Source organism: Thamnophis elegans, chromosome 5 (genome assembly GCF_009769535.1).
Source record: "Thamnophis elegans isolate rThaEle1 chromosome 5, rThaEle1.pri, whole genome shotgun sequence".
Taxonomy (NCBI): domain Eukaryota; kingdom Metazoa; phylum Chordata; class Lepidosauria; order Squamata; family Colubridae; genus Thamnophis; species Thamnophis elegans.
This window is the reverse complement of record NC_045545.1, coordinates 13589553-13617086: the sequence shown is the minus strand read 5'-3', so window position 1 is coordinate 13617086 and position 27534 is coordinate 13589553. Positions and strand designations below refer to the sequence as shown.

Genomic DNA, 27534 nt, shown 5'->3' with positions numbered 1-27534 from the left:
TCCACCAAAGGTGGCCCCTATATTTCTACTTGCATTTTTACATGCTTTCGAACTGCTAGGTTGGCAGAAGACATAATTAATATACCTGCAGTGTCCACCACTGACACACAGATAAGTACACACACACACACACACACACACAGACACTAATCACTGTCCATTTTGACAAAACTTTTTTCTCTATGCAAAAAAACAACAAACACATGTTGCACAACATCTCATTGTCCACAATTCCGATACCAGGAGTCTTAACATGCATGCGTATAAATATCAGACCACTAGGGGGCGATCAAGAAAGCGGTTCCTACTCGGTTTTCCTTCCCGGCCAATCTTCCTACAGCTGCTGTTATCTCTAGCGATTGAAACCTGCTCGTGCTCGCCCCACCCCCTCTCTCTCGCCTTTCAACGGCTCAGAGGTTTTTTTTTTTTTTTGACGTAGCCATTAAGCGTGCTCAGAAGCCGCACGTGGCGCGCCGTGCTCCTCTACGTCGCTCGAGCGGAAGCTACGTCACAGGGAACTTACGAACGCCGCGCGTAGAGCGACGCCACTTCTAAACCGCGCTTAGAAAACCCCCGAGGGCCGTCGTCGCCATGGATTACGGGGAAGGTGAGGTTTTTTGGGGGGGATTTGCCGTCGCGGCCGTGGAGCGCCTTGGCCTCCAAATGGCGGCGGGAACAAACCGCAGCGCCGGCGGGAAACGAGCGTGCCGGCCTAGTGTGGTGGTGGGGGCAGTGAGAGCAGGGGGGGGGCTTTTCCTCTCAGCCGGAGGCGCGCCATGTTAATTCACGAAATTCCCAGCGTGGGTTTCGACACAAAAGGCCCAGGGGAGCCTGAGGAGGCCGCGCTCCTCACAATCCCCGTCCCCCCACGACCCCCTTGGCCTAGTCTACCTTACCGTCTTTAATCCCAATCCCGGCGCGAATAATAGTCCTGCCTGAAGTCACTAGTCATATTGAAAGGAGGGGGGGGGACGATAAAGGGCGTGGCTTTCTGTAATGGCGTAGTAACTGATGGCGACGAAGACCCTCGTATAAACCTATTCCGAACCTATTCACCGGCCCAGGAACTGTTAGATTTTTTTTTTTAAAAAACTCGGGCCACATCTGGATGGCTGGAATTTTAACCGAGGCAAGAAAAAGGTTTTTTTTTTCCTACGGTAGATCTCCGGGCGGAGGCCCCGCTACGTCACCTGGCGTCCACGTGATCCTTGCAGTTTTAGGGAAGCTGGTCCTTCCCCACGTGGGGAGGAATGGGAGCGAGGGATGCCCTCCTGGAAGGGCCCCGGAGCCGAACCGAAGGGGGAAGGTTTGCTTTTTTCCCGCCTGCGGATGGGAGGTGGTTCGGCCTTCAGCGTTTCACAGGAGGAGCGTATTCGATTTTGTTTAGTTTAGTTTTATTATTATTTATAGGCCGCCCTTTTCCCTGAGGGGACTCAGGGCGGCTTACAAAATATAGGGAGGGGGGTACATTGTTGCTGTTTTCCGGGCGTTTTCTTTTATTTGATTTTAGAAAACTTATATTTTCTTAAATATAAAAAAATAAATACATTTATATTTATATATGGGTTTGGGTGACACCGGGCCGCTTACAAAGATAAAAACCCAATATAATTCATATTGATATTGTTTCCTGATTAAGTGTTTTACCTTATGATTCTTGACAAATGTTTTTTTTTTCTCTTTATGTACACTCAGAGCATATGCATCAAAGACATGTGTCCAATCACACTTGGCCAATAAAGTATTCTATTCTAACGAAAAATGGTAGAGGTAGTTGTCAACTTAATGACCACGATTGGGCCCAGAATGTATGTTGTTAAGGGAGACATTTGTTAAGGGAGTTTTGTCCCACTTTAGGACTCTTCTCACCGCATTTGTTCAGGGAATCACTGCAGTTCTTAAATTAGTAGCACAATTTTTAAGTGAATCTGGTTTCTCCACTGACTTTGCTTGTCAGAAGTTCACCAAAAAGAGACCACATGACTGGGACACTGCAACTGTCATAAATGTGAGTCAGTTGTCAAGCATGTGACCATGGGGATGCAGCAATGGTCATAAATGTGAAAAATGGTCATAAGTCACACTTTTCAGTACTGTTGTAACTTCGAACGGTCACTAGGTGAACTGTTGTAAGTCAATAACTTGTAATACCCCCTCCCCCACAGCAACAATGACTCAATCAAAGAAACCACTGGAGGGGCTGCATCACTTTCTCTCGGGTCAAAACCAGGTCTTTAGGGCCTTGCAAAAGCATATATCAAAGTGAGGGTCAATCTTATTTCTGTGTGGATGATGTTCCACAAAAAGGAAGCAGAACTTTCCTGGTATTTGTTAGATGAACCTCCTTAGGAGAGGGGACCCATAGCAAACAAACTTGCTGTTACTGCTGGTTGTCACATTCTGCTATCATAAGAAGATATTTATAATTTTTTTTTGCTGGAAACCTGCTTTTTCAGATATAATTTGCTAAATCAGCTGCACTTTATATAGGGTGGTCAAATGAATATATAATCCTGAATAAAAATTAAAATAACTCCTGAGATTAAACATTTCACTGATACTGTGGTTATTGAGTAGTTTCATGGAAGTAGTAGAATACTTTTATAGAAGTTGATAGTTTTGGCTGGTAAATGTATAGATACATATATAAAAGTTTATATGGCCAGAATTTATTTGCTCTGTGGAATAAAAATAGCTACCAAAAAACAATATAAGGAGCTCAACAAGAAACTTGCAATCATAGCTCTGCCTCCTCTAACATTTATTTGCTATGCATTAATTAATGATGTGATAAAAACAGAATAGTCATAAATTTCAGTGTAAGAAGTTGAAAAGTATTTAAATCCTCATGTATTATTTTTCCTCCCATTCTAGGAAGTGGGCATTAAACTAGTTACATCTCACCAGACCAGTGGTGGGTTGCAGACGGTACGCCCGGTATGGGCGTACCGGAGCCTACCCGCAGCACTGGGTATTGTTCCTGTATGGTGCTCCAGAGGGCCCACCCGCCCGCCCGAGCTCCTTACCTGTCCTTTTAAAGCCTTCTGCCCTTACGTGCACAGCGCATACAGCACTTGTGCGACGCTCCGCCAAGCAGCTGGAGCGTTGTGGAGGCCTCACTGGCATGTATGACACATGTGCGCAGCACGCGTGTTCATGTGGAGGACGCTGGGCCCCATTACAACTGTACGAGTTGGTACGGGATCCGGAACCCACCAGTGCACCAGACCTGGATAAGAGATAGATGAGGATAGTTACGATAACTGACTTGCTAGAATTTTCCAGGGTCTACTCATCTGGGAAAGTATAAAAGGTTTAGTCTGACATGATTCTGTCTATTGGATGTAGTGAGATAAAGATTTGGATTGTTCTATGTCTTTCTTGAGCTGGGCCTGACAATATGCCACTTGGGGACAATTGCTAGTAGCAAATTTGAAGTTGGAAGACATTTGTGTGGATAAAAAATATACTACATAAAAATTTCATAAAATATCCCTATAAACATTAATGAAATGTTCTTTTCCCAGATATTTCTTGGGTATGCCTCATGTATGGTCTCATTTTATTTAACTTTGTCTCTCTTATTATCAAACTTGTATGTAGCCAATTAAAGCATTTGCAACGGTTTGTTCTTTGTGCAAATTCCTTGCTATTCCATGTGTTCTTTAAATCACTGATAAAGGTTTTCTAGAATTTTAATTTTAAAATTTATCAGAAATGTTAATATGATTAGCTGACTTGCATTTAGTAGACCCAGGTAAAAAAATAAACTCTATATAATTTTAAACCCTGTATTCATAACAGCTAAAATTATGAGAAATGAAATATTTTATTGAGGAAAATGTAGTGCAGCAGGCATAATATAACATTTACTATTGAACCACAAATATATAACATTTACTGTTGAACGTCTTGGAAGAAGCAGAATTTTAATATTTTGGGCAAAAACCTTCTTGATCATCCTATGGCCCTTCTCTCAGATTTTATTTTTTTGGGGAAACAAATAAATATGGAATGTTTGTGCTTCATTTGCTTAGTCTCATCTCTTCTAGCTGCTTTTCTGCAAATTAGCGTTCTTAGTTGAACCAGAAAGCAGAGGACAGATAGTTTTCTTTGTGTGATTGAATTTGTATGGTCTTGCTGTCTAGAGGTAAGCATCTTGGTGGTATCTTTATTATAATTTCTTGGGACTGGAATTCAGGTAGGCCTTAACCTACAACCATTCTCATAAGCAAAATCAATGGAGAAAGCTGAATTCATTTAATGACCATATGAGTTATTTAACAAGCGTGTGGGTCACTTAACAATAGCAGTAAAATGGGGTGCAACTCACTTAACAACTGCATTGCTTAGCAACAGAAGCTCTGGTCCCAATTGTGGTTGTAAATTGAGAGTGCCTAATTTACTAATCTGCAACAGTTCAGTAATCTTAAATCTCTCTCTCTCTCTTTTTTTTTAAAGAAATGGACCGTGATTATGGACATGGTGCCTATAGTGCCCCAAGAGCTATGGACTCTTATATGAATCAGTCATATGGAATGGAAAGCCATGGAGGCAGCGGTGGAGGAGGAGGTGGCGCTGCCAGGTAAAATACTGAATCATTTGCTTTGTATGTCAAAGATAATATAAATATATTCTGAAGTATACCTCTATCCAGTTTAAGTGTTCCTTGAGCATATTGCAGGGTATGGTGCATTATTATGCAGAAATGTAATGTGTAGCCTATTTTAAAATAATTTTTATATGAAAAATAATGCTGCAATATATGTTTTATCTCATCTCTTTTAAAATCTATTTCAACAAATGATTTTTAAAAACCTAGCAATTAAATACTAGCACAGAATCTAGAACTGAAATGCTCTTAATTGTATCAGAACTGCTGTGTTTGCTTCCCATTCTGTTTGAAAGGAACACTTAAATTTAATTTGAATAGTAATATATTTTGCAAGAATATTCATTGGTAGACAGCTTTTCATGTCCAGATTATTTTATTGGCAGGTACTAATTACACTAAAACACACTTTTGTGCAGTGTTTTAAAATTGTTCCTAGCACTATAGCAATATTTCTGGCAAAGTTTGATTTTTCACTGTGCCTGCAGTTGATGTCTACTAACGTCAGATATAATTTAATTCTAAATTTGGCTTTCTTGTAAGAACTCTGCATTTGAAACAAAATAACTGTATGATATATTAAACCTGGTTACAGTCTCATTTGCATATCCTAATTCTTTGATGGCAGCAAGAAGAACATGGTTGACAATTTCGATTCTTCCAGTTTTTTGTGGCATTGATTGTTAAAAGAATTGGGAAATTAGCTGTATAAATGCACAGTGCTTTTCAACAAATAATATAACTAACACTGATGTAAACTATTTTGAGAATCGAGAAAATGTACCTACCATTTAGTAATCTGAATATGGTTGGAATTTACTGAATGCATTATATAAAAAGTTTATTGTTGTAATGGACTGCTTTGTAGTTGGTATTTTTAATATGAAAGTTTTGTATTTAAAGTATGAACTGGAAACAAGATAAAATTAGCTTTCTCATATTGTGATTTTTAATTACCTGCATTTGAAGTTTCTTTTCAAGTTCTTTAATTATGAATTAAAATATAGTTAATACTTTGGAATGAAAATGAATTCCTATTTCCGTGCAGTTTATGACATTGATGTTATCCTGTACCCTTTTTTCTGTTCTTCAATTAGTATCTTTTTTAAATGCTACATACAGCTTTTTGGTAATATAGTATTTGCATGTAAACAGCCTTTCTCTGTGCCAAAGGGTCATTAATATTTAAGATTTATTTTGACTTTTCAGTTCTATAAAGGGTGTTTGTCTTATTCCCTACAAACAGGCAGGTGAATCTACAACCTTCCAAATGTTTTCAAAGCCTAACATTTCTTAGCATTTCATTCTGGGGCTCATGTCCAACAACATTTGGAGGGCTATAGATTCCCCAGTCCTCTCTGATACATTGTAAATGTAATAGAAGATGAGACATAGTTAAGAAAAAGTATTTAGATTTCTTCTGTAAGATATAACAATTATGAACCATTGAAATAGCAAGTTAAAATAGTTGCATTATTGATACTGTCACAGCTTCTTAGTTGAGAGCAAAGTCTTTCAAATGCTATTGAATTGTTTTTGGCATGACTTTAAACAAAAGACTTTTATGAACCTTTAAAATATGCAGGTGCCTGCATTCGTTAGACTAGGTCTGGGCACAATAATGAGGTGAAATAATTTTAAGCAACAAAATTTAGTGAAATTTAGGCATTCTGAATTTTAATACTATCTTTAACTGAAAAGTGACTCAGATAGCTTTCTGTCTGATCACAGCTTGGAAATGCCCAGCCCTAATCAAAGCAAACCCTACCAAAGTAAAATATACATTGATTTTAGTTGATAAATGTCAACTGATAACTTGTCTTTTGAAATGTTTAACTTTAGTAAGCTTACTTTTTTTTTCCTCACTGCAACTTTTCCAGGTTTGGACCTTATGAGTCTTATGACTCCGGGTCTTCTCTGGGTGGGCGAGATCTGTACAGATCTGGCTATGGTTATAATGAACCCGAACAAAGCCGCTTCGGAGGTAGTTATGGTGGTCGATTTGACAGCAACTACCGGAATAGCCTTGACTCTTTCGGAGGTAGAAGCCAGGGCGGGTCTAGCTGGGAAGCACCTTACTCACGCTCAAAATTGAGGCCTGGGTTTATGGAGGACAGAGGAAGAGAGACTTACTCTTCCTACAGCAGTTTTTCTTCACCCCATATGAAGCCTGCACCTGTAGGCTCTCGGGGGAGAGGAACGCCTGCTTATCCTGACAGTGGATTTGGAAGCAGAAACTATGATGCTTTTGGAGGACCATCAACAGGCAGAGGCCGTGGCCGAGGAGTAAGTACAGAATCTTTTCAGATTCTTTTCACTAGTCACTCTTTTAAACCCTTTCAAGACCATAGCATTAAAACAAAAGCACTGTATATCACACTGCAGTTTTTGCCAAACTGTTAGGGTTGATGACCTTCCAATCCGGTTTGGTGTTTACCCAGAACTTAGTACCCTGTCTCTCTCTTCATTTACACAAGTAAATGTACTATAAGATTAGTTGCTAAGGTTTTATCATATCACTTTTTTTATGAAAAGTGAATATTAAGGTATTGGGTTTGGTCTAAAAGGGGTTAAAAGGAATTGCATTTTTCCTTGTTAACACTAGCATCTTGGCTAGTGGGAGAAGTCTTGAAACTTTGTAAAGGTTAATTAGAACCTTTTTTCATTTTAAGTAGGTTAAAGGTGCAATGTATGTATACTGTTTATGTTAAAGGATAAATGCCACAGAACAGATTTTGTTGAGGCAAGAAGCAATTAGTTCTTCCTACCCAATTTTAGCTTACTTTAAGGTCACTTAGACTTACATGGAAGGGAAGATTTAATACATTCAAGCATTAAAAAAGATAATTTCAAACCATTATTAAAGGGATATCAGAATTGTTCATGCTGAAAGAAAGGTAACACTGTACTCAACTATGTTAGTTGTGTTATAATTCAGTACTAGATGCGCTCACATGCTGGATCTAATGTTTTAGTGCACGTTCAAAGGAACAATTCAAAGATTATTAACATATCAAATATTCGCCTACCAAATCAAAACATCACTAACAGCATTTTAAACTTCAGAAGATTCAAGTTATAAGATGATGTCCCATTAACTTGCTTTATAATTTCATATCTGAATTTATATAGAGAGTTTCATTTCAGTTGATCATTAATAGATGCTCTCTTAAAACTTTTTAAATATTGAATTTCAAGAAGTTGGCCTTAAGAAAACAATTACAAGTTTAAAGTAGATTGCAGGATTAAATGTAAATTGGAATATTTTAAAAGTTTTCTGCATGCCTATTATATTTTAATTGATTTATCTAATGATACATCTGAAGAGAACAATTGGCATTTAATCCATAGATGTAGGAACCCTAGTAATCTTTCTATAATTTGTTGCTAAAGGAATAAGCTGATTTGTTTAGTCTGTAAACAGTTGCCCCTTTTCTTGAGCTTAGTGTTACTCTTAAGTACTAACTACTTTAAGAAATAAACTGCTTATTTCTGTGAAATGCATTGCACCTTTAATAGATTCTGAAAATATTTGCTCGTGCAAATCTACATCACCTAGAAAGTGTCCTTTGATGTATGTAATATGCAGGGTGAGAATATTGCTAGACTGTTATTTACTAGAACTCAGTTTGTTACAAAGTGACATATAGAACATATGCATGGATTTGTTTAGTATAATGATCTCTAACACATTGTGGCCTGCTAGGAATAAATGCTACTCAAAGTAAAGAAATATTGTATAGACGTACTGCCTTTATTGTGTCTAAGGTTTACTATTAAATATTTATGGCAGTTTATTTATTTCTGCTTATATAATATCACTCATCCAGTCAGATGAGCCTATATTACGGTCAGTAGAATCTTGTGTGTGTTTATTCAGAAGTAAGTGCTACTAACTTCCAAGTAAGTATTACAGATAATTTAGGAGCCTAAATTATAGCTATTATACTCATTCCTTTTCTTCAGTTTGTTTTATAATTCAGTGCCTTAAAATCATTGAATTCAATCATGTAGGTTCTATTATAAGATAGATGTCCAAATTAGGGTTAGATTTTTTTTTACTGCTTTATTGATATTCTAAACTTTATTTTTTCCTTTTGAAAAAATTTGATCTAAGAGGAGCTAATATTTTATTTTGCTCATTATTCCTTCTGATATAATTAATAGTTTTTTAAAAAAATCATTGAGTTTACATTTACTACACAATTATCTCAACACGGGATGGATAGACACACACAAGCTGCTGATTGGACTGAATTGTTCATAAAGATTGAAGATTTCTAATCAGTTTTAATATGTCATGCATTGTATTAGCTTTACTTGTTATATGAGTGGGAAAAGAAAAGACATTTTATGAAGGTAGCTTTTTATCTACCTAAATTAACTGCTTTAATGCAGGGCTATTTTACATATTTATAATATATAAATCTTAAAATCCTTGACTCACATAAAAATTCTATGTGTATTTACTTGGAAATTACTGTTTAGTGAAAATAGGAGTATATGAGATATACTACTTTAAATATATATTTTATATAAGTAAAAAGTTTCATAAATGAAACTGGAATCCCATTACAATTGTAAAGAGAAAAAAATATTTGGATATTAACAAATTTTAAACATAGGCAATATTATATACAGAAAACCCTACATACATATTCAATGAGCATATTTTAAACCAAAATATTTTAAAACTTTAATCATAGTAAAATATATACATATATACATATAGTTTTGTAGAAATAATTTTTCTTCTGTCTGTTTGAGGCATTATTTGGAGAATCCTGAGAATGAACCTGGGTAAAATTCTAAGGCTCATAGTCTGGACCAATGATTTTGAATAAGCAGAAATCCATTTGATATAAACACTTTAAATAAAATATTTTAAAAACTAATCAGTTTGCAATCCTGGTGTGTGTTAACTGACTAGTATTGCATTTTTTCTTGAGTTAAAATATTTTAAAATACGTTTTTATATAAGCTAGTTTGTTTATGGTCAGCCATATCATTTTCTAATACTTGGTCTTCACCTATTTACAGTATATGGGAGACTTTGGAGGCATGCATAGACCTGGAATTGTGGTAGACTATCATAACAAACCCAGTAATGCAGCAGTAGCTGCACGAGGAATAAAGAGAAAAATGATACAGCAGCCGTATAATAAACCAGGTGGGACATTTATCAAGAAACCCAAACTGACAAAACCTAATGTGAAGATGAACCAAAACAAACCTAGTAAGTAATTGAATGAAAGATGTGAATTACAGCTCTATTTAATATTTTCTGAGAGGATACATTTATAATGCATTGCTGTTCCTCATTTTCCAGTCTCAAAGCGTCCCTTCTATTACCAGTTGTTCATAAGGATTGACCTTGGTGGCACAAATTAAATTTGTTGAAAGATAGTTACAAGATATTTCACCAACTTTGTGCCTATATACTATGCTCTTGATTAAGGAAATTTAATCTGTTTATATGTATAATGATTATTTTCTGATTTTTTATTGTGAAGACTACTTGCTATGTGAGATGCTATAGGACTGTTATCAACAGAATAATAGTCCTCCCAAATTTAACATATTCTCTGCACAATTACATTATTATTGAAATTCATCCAGAATGTTATGCTTTTAAGGAGGGACCCAAGTGACATGCCAGTGAATGATTTTTTTGCATGGGTTTTTATACTTTAAATAATTATTGATTGGATGCGCCAAAAGGTTTTGATTTGTGTTATGAAATTTGAGAAAAAAATGGCCATAGTGCTTTTCTACTAATAAAGTATTGATAATATAGCAATAGCAGTTAGCCTTATATACTGTTTATAGTGCTTTACAGCCCTTTCTAAGCAGTTTACAGAGTTAATATATTGCCCCCCAACAATATGGATTCTCATTTACTGACCAGAGAAGGATGGAAAGCTGAGTCAACCTTGAGCCGGTCAGAAATGAACTGCTGGCAGTTGGCAGAGTTAGCCTGCAATATTGCAGGCTAATATCAATGAACAGTTTATATAAAAGAGGATAAAACAAATTGTAACCCAGATATAGAGTATATACAGATACTGTGTTTCCCCGAAAATAAGACCTGGCCTTATTTTTGGGGATGTCTTATTATTTTTGAGGTGCAGGTCGAAGCGATTGTGGTCACCTTATGGCTGCTGCTGTGTTGCAATATTTTTGGAAAGGGCTTATTTTGGGGGGAGGACTTATTTTAGTGCATGCGCTTAAAAGCCCTATTGGGCTTATTATCCAGGGAGGTCTTATTTTCGGGAAAACAGAGTAGTCCTCGAATTATGACCACAGTTGAGCCCAAAATTTCTGTTGTCAAGCAAAACATTTGTAAAGTAAATTTTGCTTCATATTATCTTTCTTGCCACAGTTGTTCAAGTGAATCATTGTAATTGTTTAATTAGTAACATGGTTGTTAAGTGAATCTGGCTTCCCCATTGACTTTGAATCTGAGAAAGCTGCAAAAGGGGATCACATAACTCCAGGACCTCAACTGCCATAAATATGAACAAGTTGTCAAGCATCTGAATGTAAATCATGTGACATGGGGATGCTGCAATAGTCATAAGTGTGAACTATTATTATAAGTCACTTTTCACAGTGCCATTGTAACTTTGAACAGTCACTAAATGAACTGCTGTAAGTCAAGGACTATCTCTTAATTTTAACATCTGAATTTCTAATAAATATTTAAATGTATTTTGAATAAAACTAAAACAGGAACTGTAAAAGCTTTGAAGAAGTGTTTTGCAAAAAAATTGAATTAGTCTAGACTTGGTTTCATTGAAAAATAACAGGTCTTTTCAGTTTCACCTGGTGAAATACCTTTATATAAAAGCTGCACATTATATAATTGTGCTATTTCTTGCACTACCTTTATGGGTTCAAGTTGATTGTTTTGATAACAGTAATCAATTAATGTGTCAGATAAATAATCTCTTGCTTGTGGTATACTGAGGATCCTTACTTTTTAGTTACTGAGAATTTTATCAGGTATTGATTTGAGAGTAGTCCAACTACCAGATGAATTTTGCCAAAAAAAATGACTCTGCTGCTTTTAGAATAACTTTTTCTAAATGCTTCAGTTGCTAAAATATATTTTGCAGCCCACAAGTACGGTAAGAAAACATCTGAAATTGAAATTTGATCCTAAATTTCTTTTCCCCTCTTGTGCTTTGTTGTTGTATGTACCGTATATACTTGAGTATAGGCCGACCTGAATATAAGCCGAGGCACCTAATTTTACCACAAAAAACTGGAAAAGTTATTGACTCGAGTATAAGCCTAGGGTGGGAAATGCTGCAGCTACCGGTAATGATGTCCCGTGCAGCCGCGGGAGCGATGTCCCGCCTCCTATGACACACGGCACAGTGATTCCTATCATTGGATCACTGTACCAGAGGAGGTGGGACATCGCTATGTGGCTGCTTGCCATAACAAGGAGGAGGTGGGACATCGTTGCAGAGCGGCAGGAGGGGGAGGAAGGGGAATCGTAAGACAGCCCTGCATTACATTAGAACTTGAGGAGGGGGGATGGTGCGCTGCGCGGCAAACTGACACAGAGGGAGGGGAAACTCACAGGGGCGCCGGGCCATTCACGAGCGTCACCCAGCGGCATGGCCCCGCCCCTTTTTCTCCTCCATTTCGGGCAAATTTTTCACTGACTCGAGTATTCAAGCCGAGGCGGCTTTTTTCAGCCCAAAAAGTGGGCTGAAAAACTCGGCTTATACTTGAGTATATACGGTAATCTGTATGATATGAGGTGTGCTGGAAATTTATTACATAAAGTTTCTTGTTTTCAAAAATTGTGGACATATCTCATACTGTGTAATAAGCTTTCCATTAAACTATCTTACACTGATAAAAATCTGCACTCTTCTTAATAATGAAGCTAAGTGGATTTATTTCTCCCTCCGATTGTATCATTTTCAGATTTAAAGTTTGTTTAGTCTGCCAGTATGTCTGTAGATCTATTAGGTAGTGGTACTTTAGCAATTGTTTACATGTTCCAATCTCAGCTCTCCAAATAGAGGTATCAAGTCCATATATGGACTTGAACATCCCTTCTCCAGGTCTCTGCTAGACTAGGATTTAAAGTTGCTGAGCTTGAAACCCAAGATGTAGCAATGTGTCTCTGCAGAAGTCAAGCAAATAACTTACAAAAAAATTAAACACAATTTCATTTGCATACTCTTTGAGCTTCAGAGATAAGATGCAACATTAGAAGTGTATCCCTATGGAGTATTTTGGGGGGGGTATCGGGGATGTTTCTGGATGGCAGGGGTTAGAACAGTGGTGGAGAATCATCTTTTTATTATCAAGCTCCATGATCGCAGGAGGGGGAAAAAGTGTTGGACTGTATTCTAAAGTTAAGCAGAGTTGGTAGTGGATCACGGCTTGTTCCTTTCTTCTCCTTGTTCCCCCCCCCCCCCCGCCCTGACTTTTCTTGGTTGCTTGTTAGGATTAAAATTATGTCCCACTTACATAAATAGTAGTTTGTTTTTATTTTGATAAGACTTTTAAGTTCTGCTGTTTTTTTATCATTCTCTGTGATTCACTACGGATTTCATACACAAGAGACCAACTGCTAAGCATCAAGCAATGTTTCTTTAATGGGCAGCTTTCTATCACTACACCCCCCCTGTCTTTACAAATGCAGAAGAGATTCTAATACAGGAAGAAGCAGCTTCCTCTGAACAGTGGACAAATGAAAACAAGAAGAGACCCCGGAGGCAAAGAAAGGGTGGAGCGGGAATTTTAGGTAATGGTACTTTAATTATTTAATTATCAATTGCAAACCATTTTATTCTCCACGAGAGTTCTCCTCATTTCTCCTTATTGCTGTGTATGTTTCCCCACAAGCTTGTGTAAACAATGCATTACGAACTCTAGCTGACCAGATTATGTGGGCTGAAGTTAAATATCCAGATTCACTACTCACTGTGTTAGGAAATTTCAACAGTGCTAATTTAAGAAAAAGCTACCAAAATATTTTCAACATGTCAGTTGTCCCACTAGAGGCAAGAATACTGTAGACCATTGCTACACAACATTAAAAGATGCTTATCGGTCCTTACCACGAGCTGTGGGACACTGATCATTGCATGATTCACCTTGTACCTGCTTATAGACAAAGACTTAAAACCATGAAACCAACAATTAAATCAGCGAGATCTTGGACTGTGGAGGCAAAGCTAAAGCTACAGGCTTGCTTTGACTGTACTGACTGGAATGTTTTCGAAGATATCTCTGCAGACTTGGGTGAACTCACGGAAACTTTAACATCATATGTCAGTTTTTGTGAAGACCTATGTGTGTCAACCAGAAACCTGCGAATCTACAGTAAGAGCAAACCTTGATTCACAGCTAAACTTAAGCAGCTGTGTCATACCGAACAGGAAGGCTACAGAAAAGGCAATAGAATGCTGTACAATCAGGCCAGAAATATATTAAGAAGGGAGATCCGAGCAGCAAAAAGAAGCTGCTCTGAAAAGCTATGGAATCAGTTCTCAACAAATGAACCAGCAAACATGTAGAAAACTCTTAAAAATATCACTGGTTACAGCAAACCTTCCCATGCTGAAGGAAATCAACAACTGGCAGGTGATCTGAATGTGTTTTACTGTAGGTTTGAGAGAAAACTACTGCCACCTATCCACAAACCCCATCTCAGATGCCCCAACAACAGCCAGGCCTCCTACAACTGATCCCATCCCACTGGGCCCACCACTTCTGGTGATTACAGAAATTGAGGTGCAAGGTCTATTTCACAGACAAAAGACGGGAAAGGCACCAGACCCAGACAAGATAACTCCTTCTTGCTTAAAAGCTTGTGCTGACCAACTGGCTCCCATCTTCACCCACATCTTTAATAAATCACTAGAGGTGTGTTATGTTCCTTCTTGCTTCAAACCCTCTACTATCATCCCAGTGCCGAAGAAACCATCAAGGAACTGAATGACTTCATACCGGTTGCTCTGACATCTGTAGTTATGAAAATCTTCGAAAGGCTATTGCTGGCCCACCTGAAAACCATCACGGATCCACTGTTAAACCCCTTGCAATTTGCCTACCGAGCAAATAGATTGACACATGATGCTGTTAATATGGCTCTGTATTACATCCTGAATGTCCCAGAACCTATGCAAGGATCATCTTTGTAGACTTCAGCTCAGCATTCAATATCATCATTCCAGATATTCTTCTAACTAAACTAAATCAGCTAGTTGTACCTGACCACACTTGTAAATGGATCTATCATAAGCTTCCTAACAGACAGAAAGCAGCAGGTGAAGCTAGGCAAAATCATATCAGATACCTGTACAATTAGCACAGCCCCCTGTCCCCCAAGGGCTGTGCTCTCTCCACTTCTCTCTATATACCAATGACTGTATCTCAAAAGATCCCTGGGTTAAAGTACTGAAGTTTGCAGATGATAGAACAGTGATCTCATTCGAGGCAATGACGATTCTGCATACAGATGGGATATTGAACAAGCCTTATGGTGTGACCAGAACAATCTTGTACTAAACACTCAAAACCATAGAAATGGTGGTTGATTTTAGGAGAAACCCTCCTATACTACCACCTCTTACACTACTAGACAACACAGGATCATACATATTATACATATTAATAGAGAAATCTTCACGTTTCTAGGTTGTCATATTTCAAGATTTGAAATGGACACCTAACATCAAAAACCTCATTGAAAAACTGCAACAAAGGATGTTCTTTCTGCGCCAACTCAGAAAGGTCAAACTGCACAAGGAGCTGCTGATTGAGTTCTACAGAGGAATTATTGACACTGTCATCTGTACCTCTATAACTCTATTTTGGCTCTGCTACCAAACAAGACAGACACAGACTTCAACGGAAGTAAGACCACACCTAGAATTCTGCATCCAATTTTGGTCACCACACTACAAAAAAAATGTTGAGACTCTAGAAAAAGTGCAGAGAAAAGCAATCAGAATGATTAGGGGACTGGAGACTAAAACATAGGAAGAACGGTTACAGGAACTGGGCGTGGCTAGTCTAGTGAAGAGAAGGACCAGGGGAGACATGATAGCAGTATTCCAATATTTGAGGCACTGTCATAGAGAGGAAGGGGTCTAGCTATTTTGCAAGGCACCTGAATGCCGGATAGAAACTTTACTTCCTCCCTTGAGTTTTAAAGAGGCTAGAATTTTTCTGCTGAGGAAATGGCTATGTGGTTATTTCTTCCTTTTCTTTTCCCTTCCTTTGGTTAATTACAAACACACTGGAACATCTGAGGTGTGTGTGAGCTACTGGAATCTGCAGACAGGCAGGCAGCCTTGAATATTCAGACAGTTCGCAGAACTCCACAATGAGTTAAAAGATGGTTCTTCCGAACTGGTGCGAACTAGCTGAATCTCACCAGTGACTATAACCTTTTCACAATTTATATTGTTTTATATAGTTTCCTAGTATGATTTGATTGCTTATTTAGTACCTATCTTATGATTCCTGATAAATGTATATATATATTTTCTGTACACTGAGAGCATATGCACCAAAGACAAATTCCTTGTGTGTCTAATCACACTTGGCCAATAAAGAATTCTATTCTATTTAGTGTTACAGAGAAAATTGTAAGGCTGCAGGCTGGATTCAAAATCTCTAAGGGCACCAAGGCTTTTAGGTTCGCAGTTCCCTGTGCTTTGGCTAGGTTATATATGCTAATAACAATAGCGCTTAGGTTTAGACACCGCTTTAGAGTAGGGCTTTTTTGTTCTGTAAAATAGAGTGCTTTTGCTGCTACAGGTTGCAGTGTATGACCAGGCAGGCCTATGTATCTCTCTTATCTTTTAAAAGGAATCGAAGACTCATTAACTAAAGCCTGATGTAAGATTCAGATTCTTAATACTAAAGAATTGAAGGCCGTTCAATTTGTTAGTATATTCAAATGAAACTCAATTTTTTTCCACAATGAATTCAGTACAGAGAGCACTCAACTTATAGAGAAGTTCGTTTGGTGACTGTTCAAAGTTACAATGGCACTGAAAAAAAAATGACACGATTGTTTTTTACACTTACGACCATTGCAGCATTCCCATGGTCACATGATCAAAATTCAGATGCTTGGTTACTGACTCCTATTTATGAAGGTTGCAGTGCCCTGGGGTCATGGGATCATGTTTTGTGAACTTTTGACAAACAAAGTAAATGGGGAAGCCAGGTTCATTAAACAACCATGTTACTAACTGAACAACTGCAGTGATTCACTTAACTGCTGTAAGGAGAAAGGTCGTAGAATAGGGCAAAACTCATTTAACATCTGCCTTGCTTAGCAACAGAAATTTTGGGCTCAATTGTGGTTGTAAGTTGAGGATTACCTGTATTGGTCATCCTAAACTTTCTTAATTTCAACTATTAATTTGTGACAGTTGATAGAGGTATGTGTGTCTTGTTCAACCAATGGGAATCAGAAAGCTTTCCCAATTTCTCTGCTATTAGATTCATATATTCTTTCTGCTCATGCCTAGATAATGGAAATTGTACAGTCATTTCCAAAAAATATTTGTGTAATGCTTTAGTTATTAGTTCCACATTAGATGGCTTTGTCAATTGGGAAATTGATAGCTCATTTAATACCTGTTTTTAATAAGGTAGACTTTTATTTCAAAGTGACAAGTAAGAGGGAACAGCTGTTTGGCTGCTTGAAAATCATGTCCAGATCGACAAATAAACCCCCATTTGACATATGGACTGAAAGCTTGCCTCCCTTATAAGAAGGCAGCGCCTTAAATAGAAAAAAATACTGAAGTTACTTTTTCTGGCATTCAATCAGATGTTTGGAAAAATAAGAAATGTTATACATTTTAATACGTATGTTGATTTTCCCTAGCCATGTAGGGAAAATTAGGAGGTCTATTTCTGATTTATTTATTTAACAAATTTTTGTAGAGCTGTCCATCTCACCGAATCTAAGACTGTGCAGCATACAACTAACACAACCATAAAAACATTTCAAAAATAAAAGTAAGCGTGCAGGATAAAAACATCCCATTAGACATAATACAACCATGGGATCTCCATATGTGCTGAAACACATACCTGCAGGTCGTTCCGAAAGGCTAACAAGGATGGGACTAACCTCACCTTAATGGGGGATGATGTTCCACAGGGTGGGAACCATAGTAGAAAAGGCATGTTGTTTGGGTCCTGCCAAATGGACCTCTTTAGCAGACAGGACCTTGAGCACCCCCTTCCTGCTGGACCTGGTGGGACAGGTAGATGTGGTTAGAGGCAGATCCTCAAATAGCCTGGCCCCAGGCCACGTAGGGCTATGTCACAGCAGAAGTTCCCCTTTTTGTTTTGTTTTGGGTTATCTTACATGCATTCTCTTGTCTGTTTCTGCAAGCTGTCTTCACAATAAAACCGGCAAATATTTAATTTTAACAAATTTTATCTAACAATAAACATGAAATTATGGTAATTATAGCCCCACCATTTGAGGCGATCTCCCATTGTTATTCTCAGCATTTACTTAATGCCTTTATTATTTTGTCACATTAAGGCTGGACTTCAATTCTAGATATTATTCCAGTGAATGTGGCCCTTAAACATAACATGTATCACAAAGTGTTAAAAATTTGCATTTTTTCCTTTTAATTCAACAGCATCGTAATAGATGCCATCATCCCATATGGCATAAATTATCCCTTCTTAAGATATTCTAAATAATGCTGAAAGGTAGTAGGGTAAGTTCAAATTTTCCCTTGGTTAAAGTCTAGAATCTAAGTATTTATTTAACTCTTAATTGTTTTTAGGCGTCAAGCCAGAAGTAAAAAATGAAGAGGAAGAAAAACGTCGAATTGAGGCAAGAAGAGAGAAGCAAAGGCGTAGGAGGGAGAAAAATAGTGAAAAGTATGGTGATGGTTACAGGTTTGTAGAGGAAATATTGTGAATTTGTCCCACCCATAATTTAAGGGCATGTATCATAACAATAGCACTTGCTCTAAACTGCCTTGGCTCTGTTTGTTTCATGGTGTTGTCTATTCAAATCTCAGTACTTATTCTATCATGTCTGCATATATCTGGGGTTTTGCTGGGGGTAGGGAAGGATGATTTATGGGCATAATAAGCCATTATATGCAGGAAATATTTTGAAATCCCCAAGAAATCTTCGACAAGAATAGAATGCCCATAAGCCATCTTGAGGAGTCATCTTAATTGTTTAGATTAAATAGTGAAGAGTGGTTTTGTTAATGGTACTTTTTTCTGATGCTACTAGATCTGATCTGTAAAAATCTGGATAGCAAAGAGAGAAGAAAATTCTAGCCTTCTGGTGCCATCTGGTGGTTGTCTGGTTTCTTACAGTTCAGACTAAGTAACCCTCTTTTAAAAAAAATGCATTACAGAGTTTTATTTTGCTTTATAAGCTAGTATGGTAGCTAAATGTTTGAGCCAGGAAATTTTAGATTCAAATTTCGCTTTGTCCATAAACTTGTTGCGATCGTCAAAACACTAACTCACAATCTCATTACGATGGCTACATTTGTCATATAGTTGAAAGATGTTAAGTACAGGGATGCATTTTCATTAGTGTTTAAATGCTTGATAAGATAATTTCATTAATCAGAATATCTAGTTCTCCTGATTCCATTAAACTTTCTACATGTTGCACTGACAATGTGCCTGTATCTTCTGCTAGAATGGCATTCACCTGCTCATTCTGTAAATTTCGAACCTTTGAAGAGAAAGACATTGAAGCTCATCTTGAAAGTGTTGTACACCAGGAGACTTTAGAGCACATTCGGAAACAGACCAAATTTGACAAAGTTGTGATGGAGTTTCTACATGTGAGTAGCTATTTTAATTCTGTAAATTCAGCTAACCAGTTCAATTAACAGTTTAATCTTCTGGGTTAAAAAACAGCATCTTAAACAACAGACTGGTGTAAAGCCAAGCATAGCTATTATCTGTTTAAGAAATATTTCTACAGTGTGCTTTTAAACGATGAGGTTCATTGTGCGCATGTTGAAAATGTTTGATCTTCTAATGTTGTCATCCTAAAACATTTATTTCCTGAAATCGAGCTCGGATGATAAATTCGCTTTCTGCCCTCCTGCACCCTTCATCTCACTGCTAAATCCAATGCTTGGTTGGTTATTTAGTCACATATTTTTACCTTTATATTCTTCATAGTGCCATTTGATCACAGTCTATCATGTGATAGGATTGCCAGGTCTATTCACAGCCACAAAGCTAAGAGTGTTTTGTTACTGCAATTTGTAGAAGTGCCTTATTCTGGCTGTGCAATTTTTGAGGTTTTTCCTGCATTCTGTTGGGGAAACAATTTATGTAATATTTTTCAAGGTGGGCGATGAAGAGGACTCCAGTATTGCAGAAAATTATATTATTCTTTCCCTAATTCTATAGTTATTTGAATCATAACTGTTGAATCTAGAATTCCACAATGTAGGAGATGACTGGGGAATAAGTGAAAATAATTTACAGTTCCTCCAAAATTATATTAATTTCTGTTTTAGGAGTGCATGGTGAATAAATTTAAGAAGACGGCTATGCGTAAACAGCAGACTACAAGCCAAATGGAAGCTGCTCAGATAACTGAAAAAGATGTGATGGAAGGCAAGTAGCCTATGAAAATAGGTGTTCTGTTTCAACACTGCTGTTCTAGCCTATATAGCCTCAGTATGCTGGAAGGTCAAATTGTAAAATCTTGGTAACTTGTTAGGAAGCAAAAGTAAACAATCCTGTTTTTTTCTTCCAACTTAGTTTTAGATCCTTGGATTTCTGAGGATTTGAAAAAATTCATTTAAGATTCATTGGTTCTTATCTGTCGAATTAGCATGAAGGAAAAATTAGAAATCTGAACCTGTTTTTGAAACTTAAAATTAACAGGTTTTAGAATTCACAGTGTGAGGAAGAAGTGCTGAAAAATTTAGCACAGCTGTATAGAATATATTTGGGGATCACTCATACATTTTATAGTTGTATGGTGCATACTAGTGAATTGTTTTGAATATTTGTCTCTTGGTTCTATTATCAGCAAGTGGACTGGCCACAATAAGGCTCTCATTCTCACTTCAGATAGTTAACAACCACTCATTCAATAGCCGTTCAAGTGGGATCTATGATAGATTTTCAAAGTTCCAACTCTGTCCCAGCACCATGACAAACTGAACACAAACTGTTCCCGCTCTTGCTTGTCCCCCCTCCCTCCCCCCAAAGAGCCTGGCTGTGGAGTATGAGATCATGGAGATCTGATACACTGTAGTGCATGCATGCCCATATTCCATAGTGTCCATCAGGCAGCATCCACTTCTGACCATGCTTGTACCACAGAAGCCACGTACCCACCTGCTGGCCTTCTGGCGAACCACCCAGGACTTGCAACTTTCTGTAGGCTTCTCCGTTGCCTTTGCTTGTTGAAAGCAAGCAGGAAGAAAGATGCTAGCTTAATGTTCTGAAATCCTCACTTATTGATGGTAACCAAGACTGCCAGGATTGCTGTTGCTAAATGTGTAGTCATGTTACACACTTCACAGTTGCATTGTTTAGCAGTGGAAATTTTGGTCCCAATTACTGTTGTGAGGAGTTACCTATATGTAATTTCTTCTTCTGCTCCCCCTTTTTTATATTACGCAGTAATTGAATACTTGGAAATGTTCCCCATTTGGCTGTTCCCTTTTTAACTTTACAAAATCCATATTGCTTCTTTTTTATATATTGAACCTTTTTTCTTTTTGACCAAATCTCAGACCTCCATTATGTCTTTACTAGGTGTTACGGCTGATGATCATATGATGAAAGTTGAGACTGTCCTTTGCTCTGCATGCAGCGTCTATGTTCCTGCACTACACAGTTCTGTTCAGCAGCATCTAAAGTCTCCAGAACATGCAAAAGGAAAACAGGTAAAATGTATCTACTCAGTACAATTTCAGTAGAGTTGCAGGTGGCTAGAGATATATAGTCTGACTATTTGTCAGTTCTTTATGAAGAACCTTGATGACTATATAAAATATTAGCATGATTCATTCCACTGCAAAGTAATCAGAAAATGTAAACGATATAAGTTATTATATTACTTTCCCTTGATTACATCTTTCTTTGAAAGGCCAATCTTATTTGATGTTGATCTATTCTTCAAATATATGAGAACTGGTAAAAAATAACATTTGTGTAAAGATGCTTAGTTTTTCTTTTCTTTCAAGGATGAAAAAAAAGATTGTTGCTGAGTTTTCATAATAAATATTGTTAATACAATAAATAGAGCCTTCTCCCTCCATATAAATAAGAAAAAAAAGTAATTTTGCTCCACTCTTTTTCATTTTTCACTTTTATTGAGATTTACTTTGTGTAACATTTGTATTCATTTTTATGTGCTTTTAAAAGTATAATATGGGGAGGATGCAGTAGCCTCCATTTGTTACCTTATGAATGCTAATCACACATCATCTTGTAAATAGAGGGGTCAGTCAAAGGGAAGGAAGGTGTGAGTTCTAGTCCCACTTTAGGCATGAAAGCCAAATGGGAGATCTTGGGCTAGTCCCTCTCTCTCAGCTCAACTGACCTCACATGGTTGTTGTTGTGAGGAAAATAGAAGGAAGGAGTATTAGGTACCGTATTTTTCACACTATAAGACGCTCCAGACTATAAGAGGCACATTAGCTTTAGAGGAGGAAAACAAGAAAAGAAAATCTGCCTCTGTCTCCCAGCGTCCATCCAGTATTTATCTGACTAGCGTCCTTGCAGCAAATGGCAAACAGCCTGCCTCCCTTGTGTCTGCTATCTCTGCCAGGGAATGCTGCACTCTTCTCTTCTGAGCAGCTGATTGGTGGTTGGATCGGCCTCCCAGAATACTGCTGATCAGCTGTTCTAGGCGGCAGGAATTGCCTATCGCCGCCACCGCCCATTTACCACCACCAATAGGGCAGGGGCAATAGGTGATCCCCGCCACCTAGAGTAGTTGATTGGCAGAGAAGGCTCCAGTGTTCCCTGGAGGAGGCAACCTCCATTGCCTAGAACAACTGATTGGCGGTATTCTGATGAGAGAAAATTAGTTTGGTTCAGGATGGGGATATCCCTCCTTGACCTCTCATTAGTCTTGATACATTGAACATGGTACCCTTCTGAACTGGCAGAGAGGGCTGGGTGTAGGGGCCACTGTTTTGTGGTAGTTTTCTTTCCTTCAGAGATTGTTATAGTTATTGATAGGGGTAGGGGAAAGTAATCTAATCAGAATTATTTCCTTTTTAACATCTACACAAAGTGTTAGATTTACTAATTTGTGGGCACAGAATGCAGTACCAGTTTGTTGATCGTTATGCATTTCTGAGCCTGGGTCACTCAAGTGAAATTGTCACGGTTTGGTCCTGCTATCTTTAAGCTCTGAGGATCTAGATGTGGGTTTTGGCCTTCACGGGGCCTGGAGCTGGAAAGATGTCATCTTTGACTCCGGTCAGGGTTGTACTACCCTGCTTGCATTAGTGTACAATTTGAGGGGCTTCCTGCACTGAAATGTGACTTTGCAAAATTTCACTCTGTGTTCCAGTTGCACCTGTTCATGGATTGGGGAGGGGAGCTTACTATGGTCATTCACATTTAGTTATCACCTAATTGGATTATTGCAATTTATGTCCTCTATATGGAACTGCCCTTGAAAACCTGGAAACTTCAGTTAGTCCATTCCATTGTGTACATATCACAAGGTCTCTATAGATTCCAGATGTATTTCAAGGTGTTGGTTAGCTCCTGTAAAAACCTATAAGCATTCGACTGGTTTATTAGTGAGACCACCTTCTGCCTGTCCCATACACTCCCAACAGGAAGGCTGCATTCATGTCTCTTCTTAGAAACAGTGTCATCTTGTGTGACCCAAGGGGTGCCTTTCTAGCAGCTGTTCCTGCCCTTTGGAATGATATGCCTTCCCCCCAATATGTGATCAGCCCCAGCCCTGTAGTCATTAGAAAGGCAGGTGAAAGCAGGCATTTGTGCCCAGGCACTTGGGTCAGGGTAAATAAAATTCCCAGTTACTGAGTTATATATTTTAGTGCCAATCACCATTCGTTTTGTAATGATTTTGCACACATTGTTTGTGTAGGGTGGCTTGGAATTAGAACTTTTAAATGAGGAGAAACTGTCCACTTTTTTTTTTTTTAGAGCACAGGTGCACACAATTCTTTAGTTCTTATTAAGTTTGTCATAACTGCATAAGGACAAAATGGGGTAGAAAAGAGATGTTGAAATGGAAAGTTTGTATAATGAGTAGAATGTAGTTTTCAAAGAAGTACCCACTTCTTTCCTTCCTCAAATTTTTCAAGGTCTCGGGGCGTATCAGAACATACCTTTAAAGTAAAGCCAGGTTTAGTTCAGATTCTAAAAATATGTGAAAATCAGTTAATGAAATTCTATGCATACGTATTTAAGTTTTTTCCCCATTTTATCAGCCTAAACACTGTAGCTGCTTTAACATATAAGGGTTTAGGGCTGTTTGCAGCCCTGGCCTTTCAAAATGATCAGTTCCGTAACATGCCTTTCCCACTTTTCAACACTGGAGATTCCATAGAATTAGTAATGAGTTGTAGTCCCTTCTTGATCAGTTTCAGTATACCGTATATACTCGAGTATAGGCCGACCCGAATATAAGCCGAGGCACCTAACTTTACCACAAAAAACTGGAAAAGTTATTGACTCGAGTATAAGCCTAGGGTGGGAAATGCAGCAGCTACCGGTAAATTTCAAAAATAAAAATAGATACCAATAATGTTTTTGAATATTTATTTCAAAGAAAAACAGTAAACTAGCGGTGTATTCAATGAAATACTTCACTCACCTCATGATGCTGATGTCCCGCTGTGATGATGATGTCCCGTGCAGCCGCGGGAGCGATGTCCCGCCTCCTATGACACACGGCACAGTGATTCCTATAATTGGATCACTGTACCAGAGGAGGTGGGACATCGCTATGTGGCTGCTTGCCATAACGAGGAGGTGGGACATCGTTGCAGAGCGGCAGGAGGGGGAGGAAGGGGAATCGTAAGACAGCCCTGCATTACATTAGAACGTGAGGAGGGGGGATGGTGCGGTGCGCGCTGCGCGGCAAACTGACACAGAGGGAGGGGAAACTCACAGGGGCACTGGGCCATTCACGAGTGTCACCCAGCGGCATGGCCCCACCCCTTTTTCTCCTCCATTTCGGGCAAATTTTTCACTGACTCGAGTATAAGCCGAGGCGGCTTTTTTTCAGCCCAAAAAGTGGGCTGAAAAACTAGGCTTATACTCGAGTATATACAGTAGGTAGTAATAACAGATATTTAGATTTACAAGAATTAGTAAGAATTCAACTTTTTTTGAGATTATTTTTTTTCTTCAGTGACAACTTGATATATATGGCTAACTCAACTTTTGTTGTGATATTTTTTGAATGTTGCTTTGGAATATTTACAGACTTACAAAGAACAAATTAAAAGAGAAAGCGTTCTAACTGCTACCAGTATTTTGAATAACCCCATAGTGAAGGCACGGTATGAACGTTATGTCAAGGTAAGTTTGCAATATGGATTAATTTTACCATCAGCAGCAACAGCGATGATTAAAATTGATATGAAATTAATTTATTTGTATTTAACAAATCCAAAACTACATTTGATGTTGCTGAAAATGTAGCTCACATATTAATAGAAGGAAAGGCTGGAAAATTAAATTATTGTTAATAGATTAATCCACTAAATATATTTATACATTAAGGTAGTATATATTTTATGTTAAAATATTTCTGAAGCAAGCATAATAAGTATGTTGCATAATTGTCCCAAGGGTGCTTTTTTCAAGAGGCAACTGAACTTTCTAGTTTTTCTTTGAAGACATTTTTCTTCTCATCCAAGAAGCTTCTTCAGCATAATTCTACAAATTTTAAAATTGCATGTGTCAGTTGCTGCTCCAAATGTATTTTTTTAAATTTGTTTTAGAATAATTTTAATGTATGATAAAAGGAAAAGAAGCCAAAGACAAGCAGGAAAACAAACAGGAAAACCCAGAAAGTTACAAGTGACGTAATTAAATCTTAAGATAAAAATGCTGATCATTCTTTTCATTGTACTAGTTGAGAGCTAGCTCATAAAAAGTGAATATATTAGAATGATCCAAAATTCATTTTGCTGTCTTAATGGCATTGAAAAGTAATCGTTTTTGCTGCTTTTGCTCCTTTCGAAATACGCCAGGTAGTTTAACAACTTGATGGCAATAGGTTTATTGGCTAGTTTTGATTTTAATTATTGCATGCTGCCCAGAGTCACTGTTGCAAGATGGGTAGTCATATAAATTATTTAAATAAATGCACATTAAAAAATAGTGACTTCCAACAGAAAACTGATATTTTCTATTTTGAAACTGAATTATTCTAGAATTTAAGTTTATCATGTAAATAAAGGGTAACATATTTTCACCATTCAATATGCTTCATGATGTTTGATCTAGGAAGTACAATGGAATTGTCAAATTTATCCTTCTGAATCTTTGATTGCTGCTGTTAAGCTACACTGTTACAATGTCTGGATTTTATGTCTCATCTAGTTGAACTGTCTAGAAGAACTAGATAAGGAAACATAGTTGTACTTTCTGCCCTACTCAGTGTATTCTTTCTGTAGGTAATACACTTAATTTCAGTAATAATGGCACTAGAACTTTTGAGTTCTGCACTGAGTTGTATTGCAACTTCTAGGTATTCCAGATTAAAAAATAAGCCATTGGAAAGAAGTGGTTGGAGATATACTGTACAGTATATCAGTTAAAAATGTGTGGTTTGTTTGAATGAATTACAAAGAACACTGCAAATAGACTTATATGATCGGTACATGAATTATGCTTATTGTATGTTCTTGATTGTAAAGTAGTCTAAATTTAGTGGAACAAAATCGAGAAAATATAGCATGAAATGTAATTGTGGTTTTGTGTTATTTGCATTTTGATTTTAAATATTGTTAGCCACCATGTGAAGTAGTAGATGGCCATATAAACTGTATAAGTAAATATTGAAGCTACTCCTGCTTGTTTTCACCATGAATTGAGAATCCAATTTTAGATTTATTTATTTTTATTCCTGTCAGTACATATTTCAGTGAACAGTTCGTTTTTGATTAACTTTAATTACTGCTTTTTAGGGTGAAAATCCATTTGAAGTCACTGATCAAAGTGCAGAACAGCAGGCAGAAGAAGAAGAAGAAGACAAGGCAAACGAACCTGCAGAAGAGGAGGAGGAAGAAGAGGCAGAAGGGGAAGAAGAGGCAGAAGGGGACGAAGAGGAAGAAGAGGCCGAAGCCGAAGCCGAAGCTGAAGCTGAAGCTGAAGCCGAAGAAGAGGAAGAAGAAGAAGAGGAGGAGGAGGAAGAAGAAGAAGCAGAAGAACAGACTGACTTCACCCTGGACCAAACGGAAGATAATTAAATAGGAAACATTTTGCACAAGCAGAGGGAAGTCCTACTTTTATTTTTCGGGTTCATATGGCTAACTGTAAAATTTATTAGCAATTACAACAAGATTATTGTTATTGTCAACCCCCTCTGCATGTACTTCATTTGAAGAATTTGTTTTCACTTTTGCTTAAAATTTTTTAATAGAACCTTTCTAGTGATCTCGCTTACTATATTGTGTATCTTGTGAACATTGATTTTTTTTGTTTTGTTTCTTGATGTTAAGATTTGGATATAAATAAAGTAGTAAGTTTAAATCATTTCACCACAAAGCGTTTTAACTAAATGCAGGGTAAATAGTTCTAGAAGCCTATTAAATATAGAATTATGTTGTGAGTGTGCCTGTCTCCTGGACTGTATCACTCATTGTAAAGTACATGTTATGACTTGTATTTTTGTGTGTATGTGTGATTCAATCTACTTGTTTGTAACAATAAAACATTTTAGAGAA

At 37.6% G+C, this 27534-nt stretch overlaps 1 protein-coding gene across 4 annotated transcripts; it reads left to right on the top strand.

Annotated features, from left to right (window-relative positions):
• The first annotated feature begins 485 nt into the window (after positions 1–485).
• On the top strand, positions 486–27534 carry ZNF326 (zinc finger protein 326). Of its 4 annotated transcripts, XM_032218759.1 has the most exons (11): positions 491–607; positions 4462–4585; positions 6493–6898; positions 9653–9848; positions 13284–13385; positions 18421–18535; positions 19305–19452; positions 20143–20242; positions 21398–21528; positions 25064–25159; positions 26776–27534. In XM_032218759.1, exons 1-11 carry the CDS (start codon positions 592–594, stop codon positions 27055–27057), a joined length of 1716 nt encoding a protein of 571 aa, XP_032074650.1. In that variant the 5' UTR covers positions 491–591; the 3' UTR covers positions 27058–27534. The 4 variants fall into 4 exon arrangements, with proteins under 4 accessions (XP_032074652.1, XP_032074650.1, XP_032074653.1 ...); XM_032218761.1 differs by lacking the exon at positions 13284–13385 and having other exon boundaries at positions 486–607; positions 9653–9782; XM_032218762.1 differs by lacking the exon at positions 6493–6898 and having other exon boundaries at positions 494–607.

Excerpts from the sequence above, each read along its gene's own strand:
- ZNF326 (XM_032218759.1), top strand. Across the intron at positions 4,586-6,492 it reads GGAGGAGGTGGCGCTGCCAG|GTTTGGACCTTATGAGTCTT; the intron begins GTAAAATACTGA and ends CAACTTTTCCAG. Across the intron at positions 19,453-20,142 it reads TTGTGATGGAGTTTCTACAT|GAGTGCATGGTGAATAAATT; the intron begins GTGAGTAGCTAT and ends TTTCTGTTTTAG.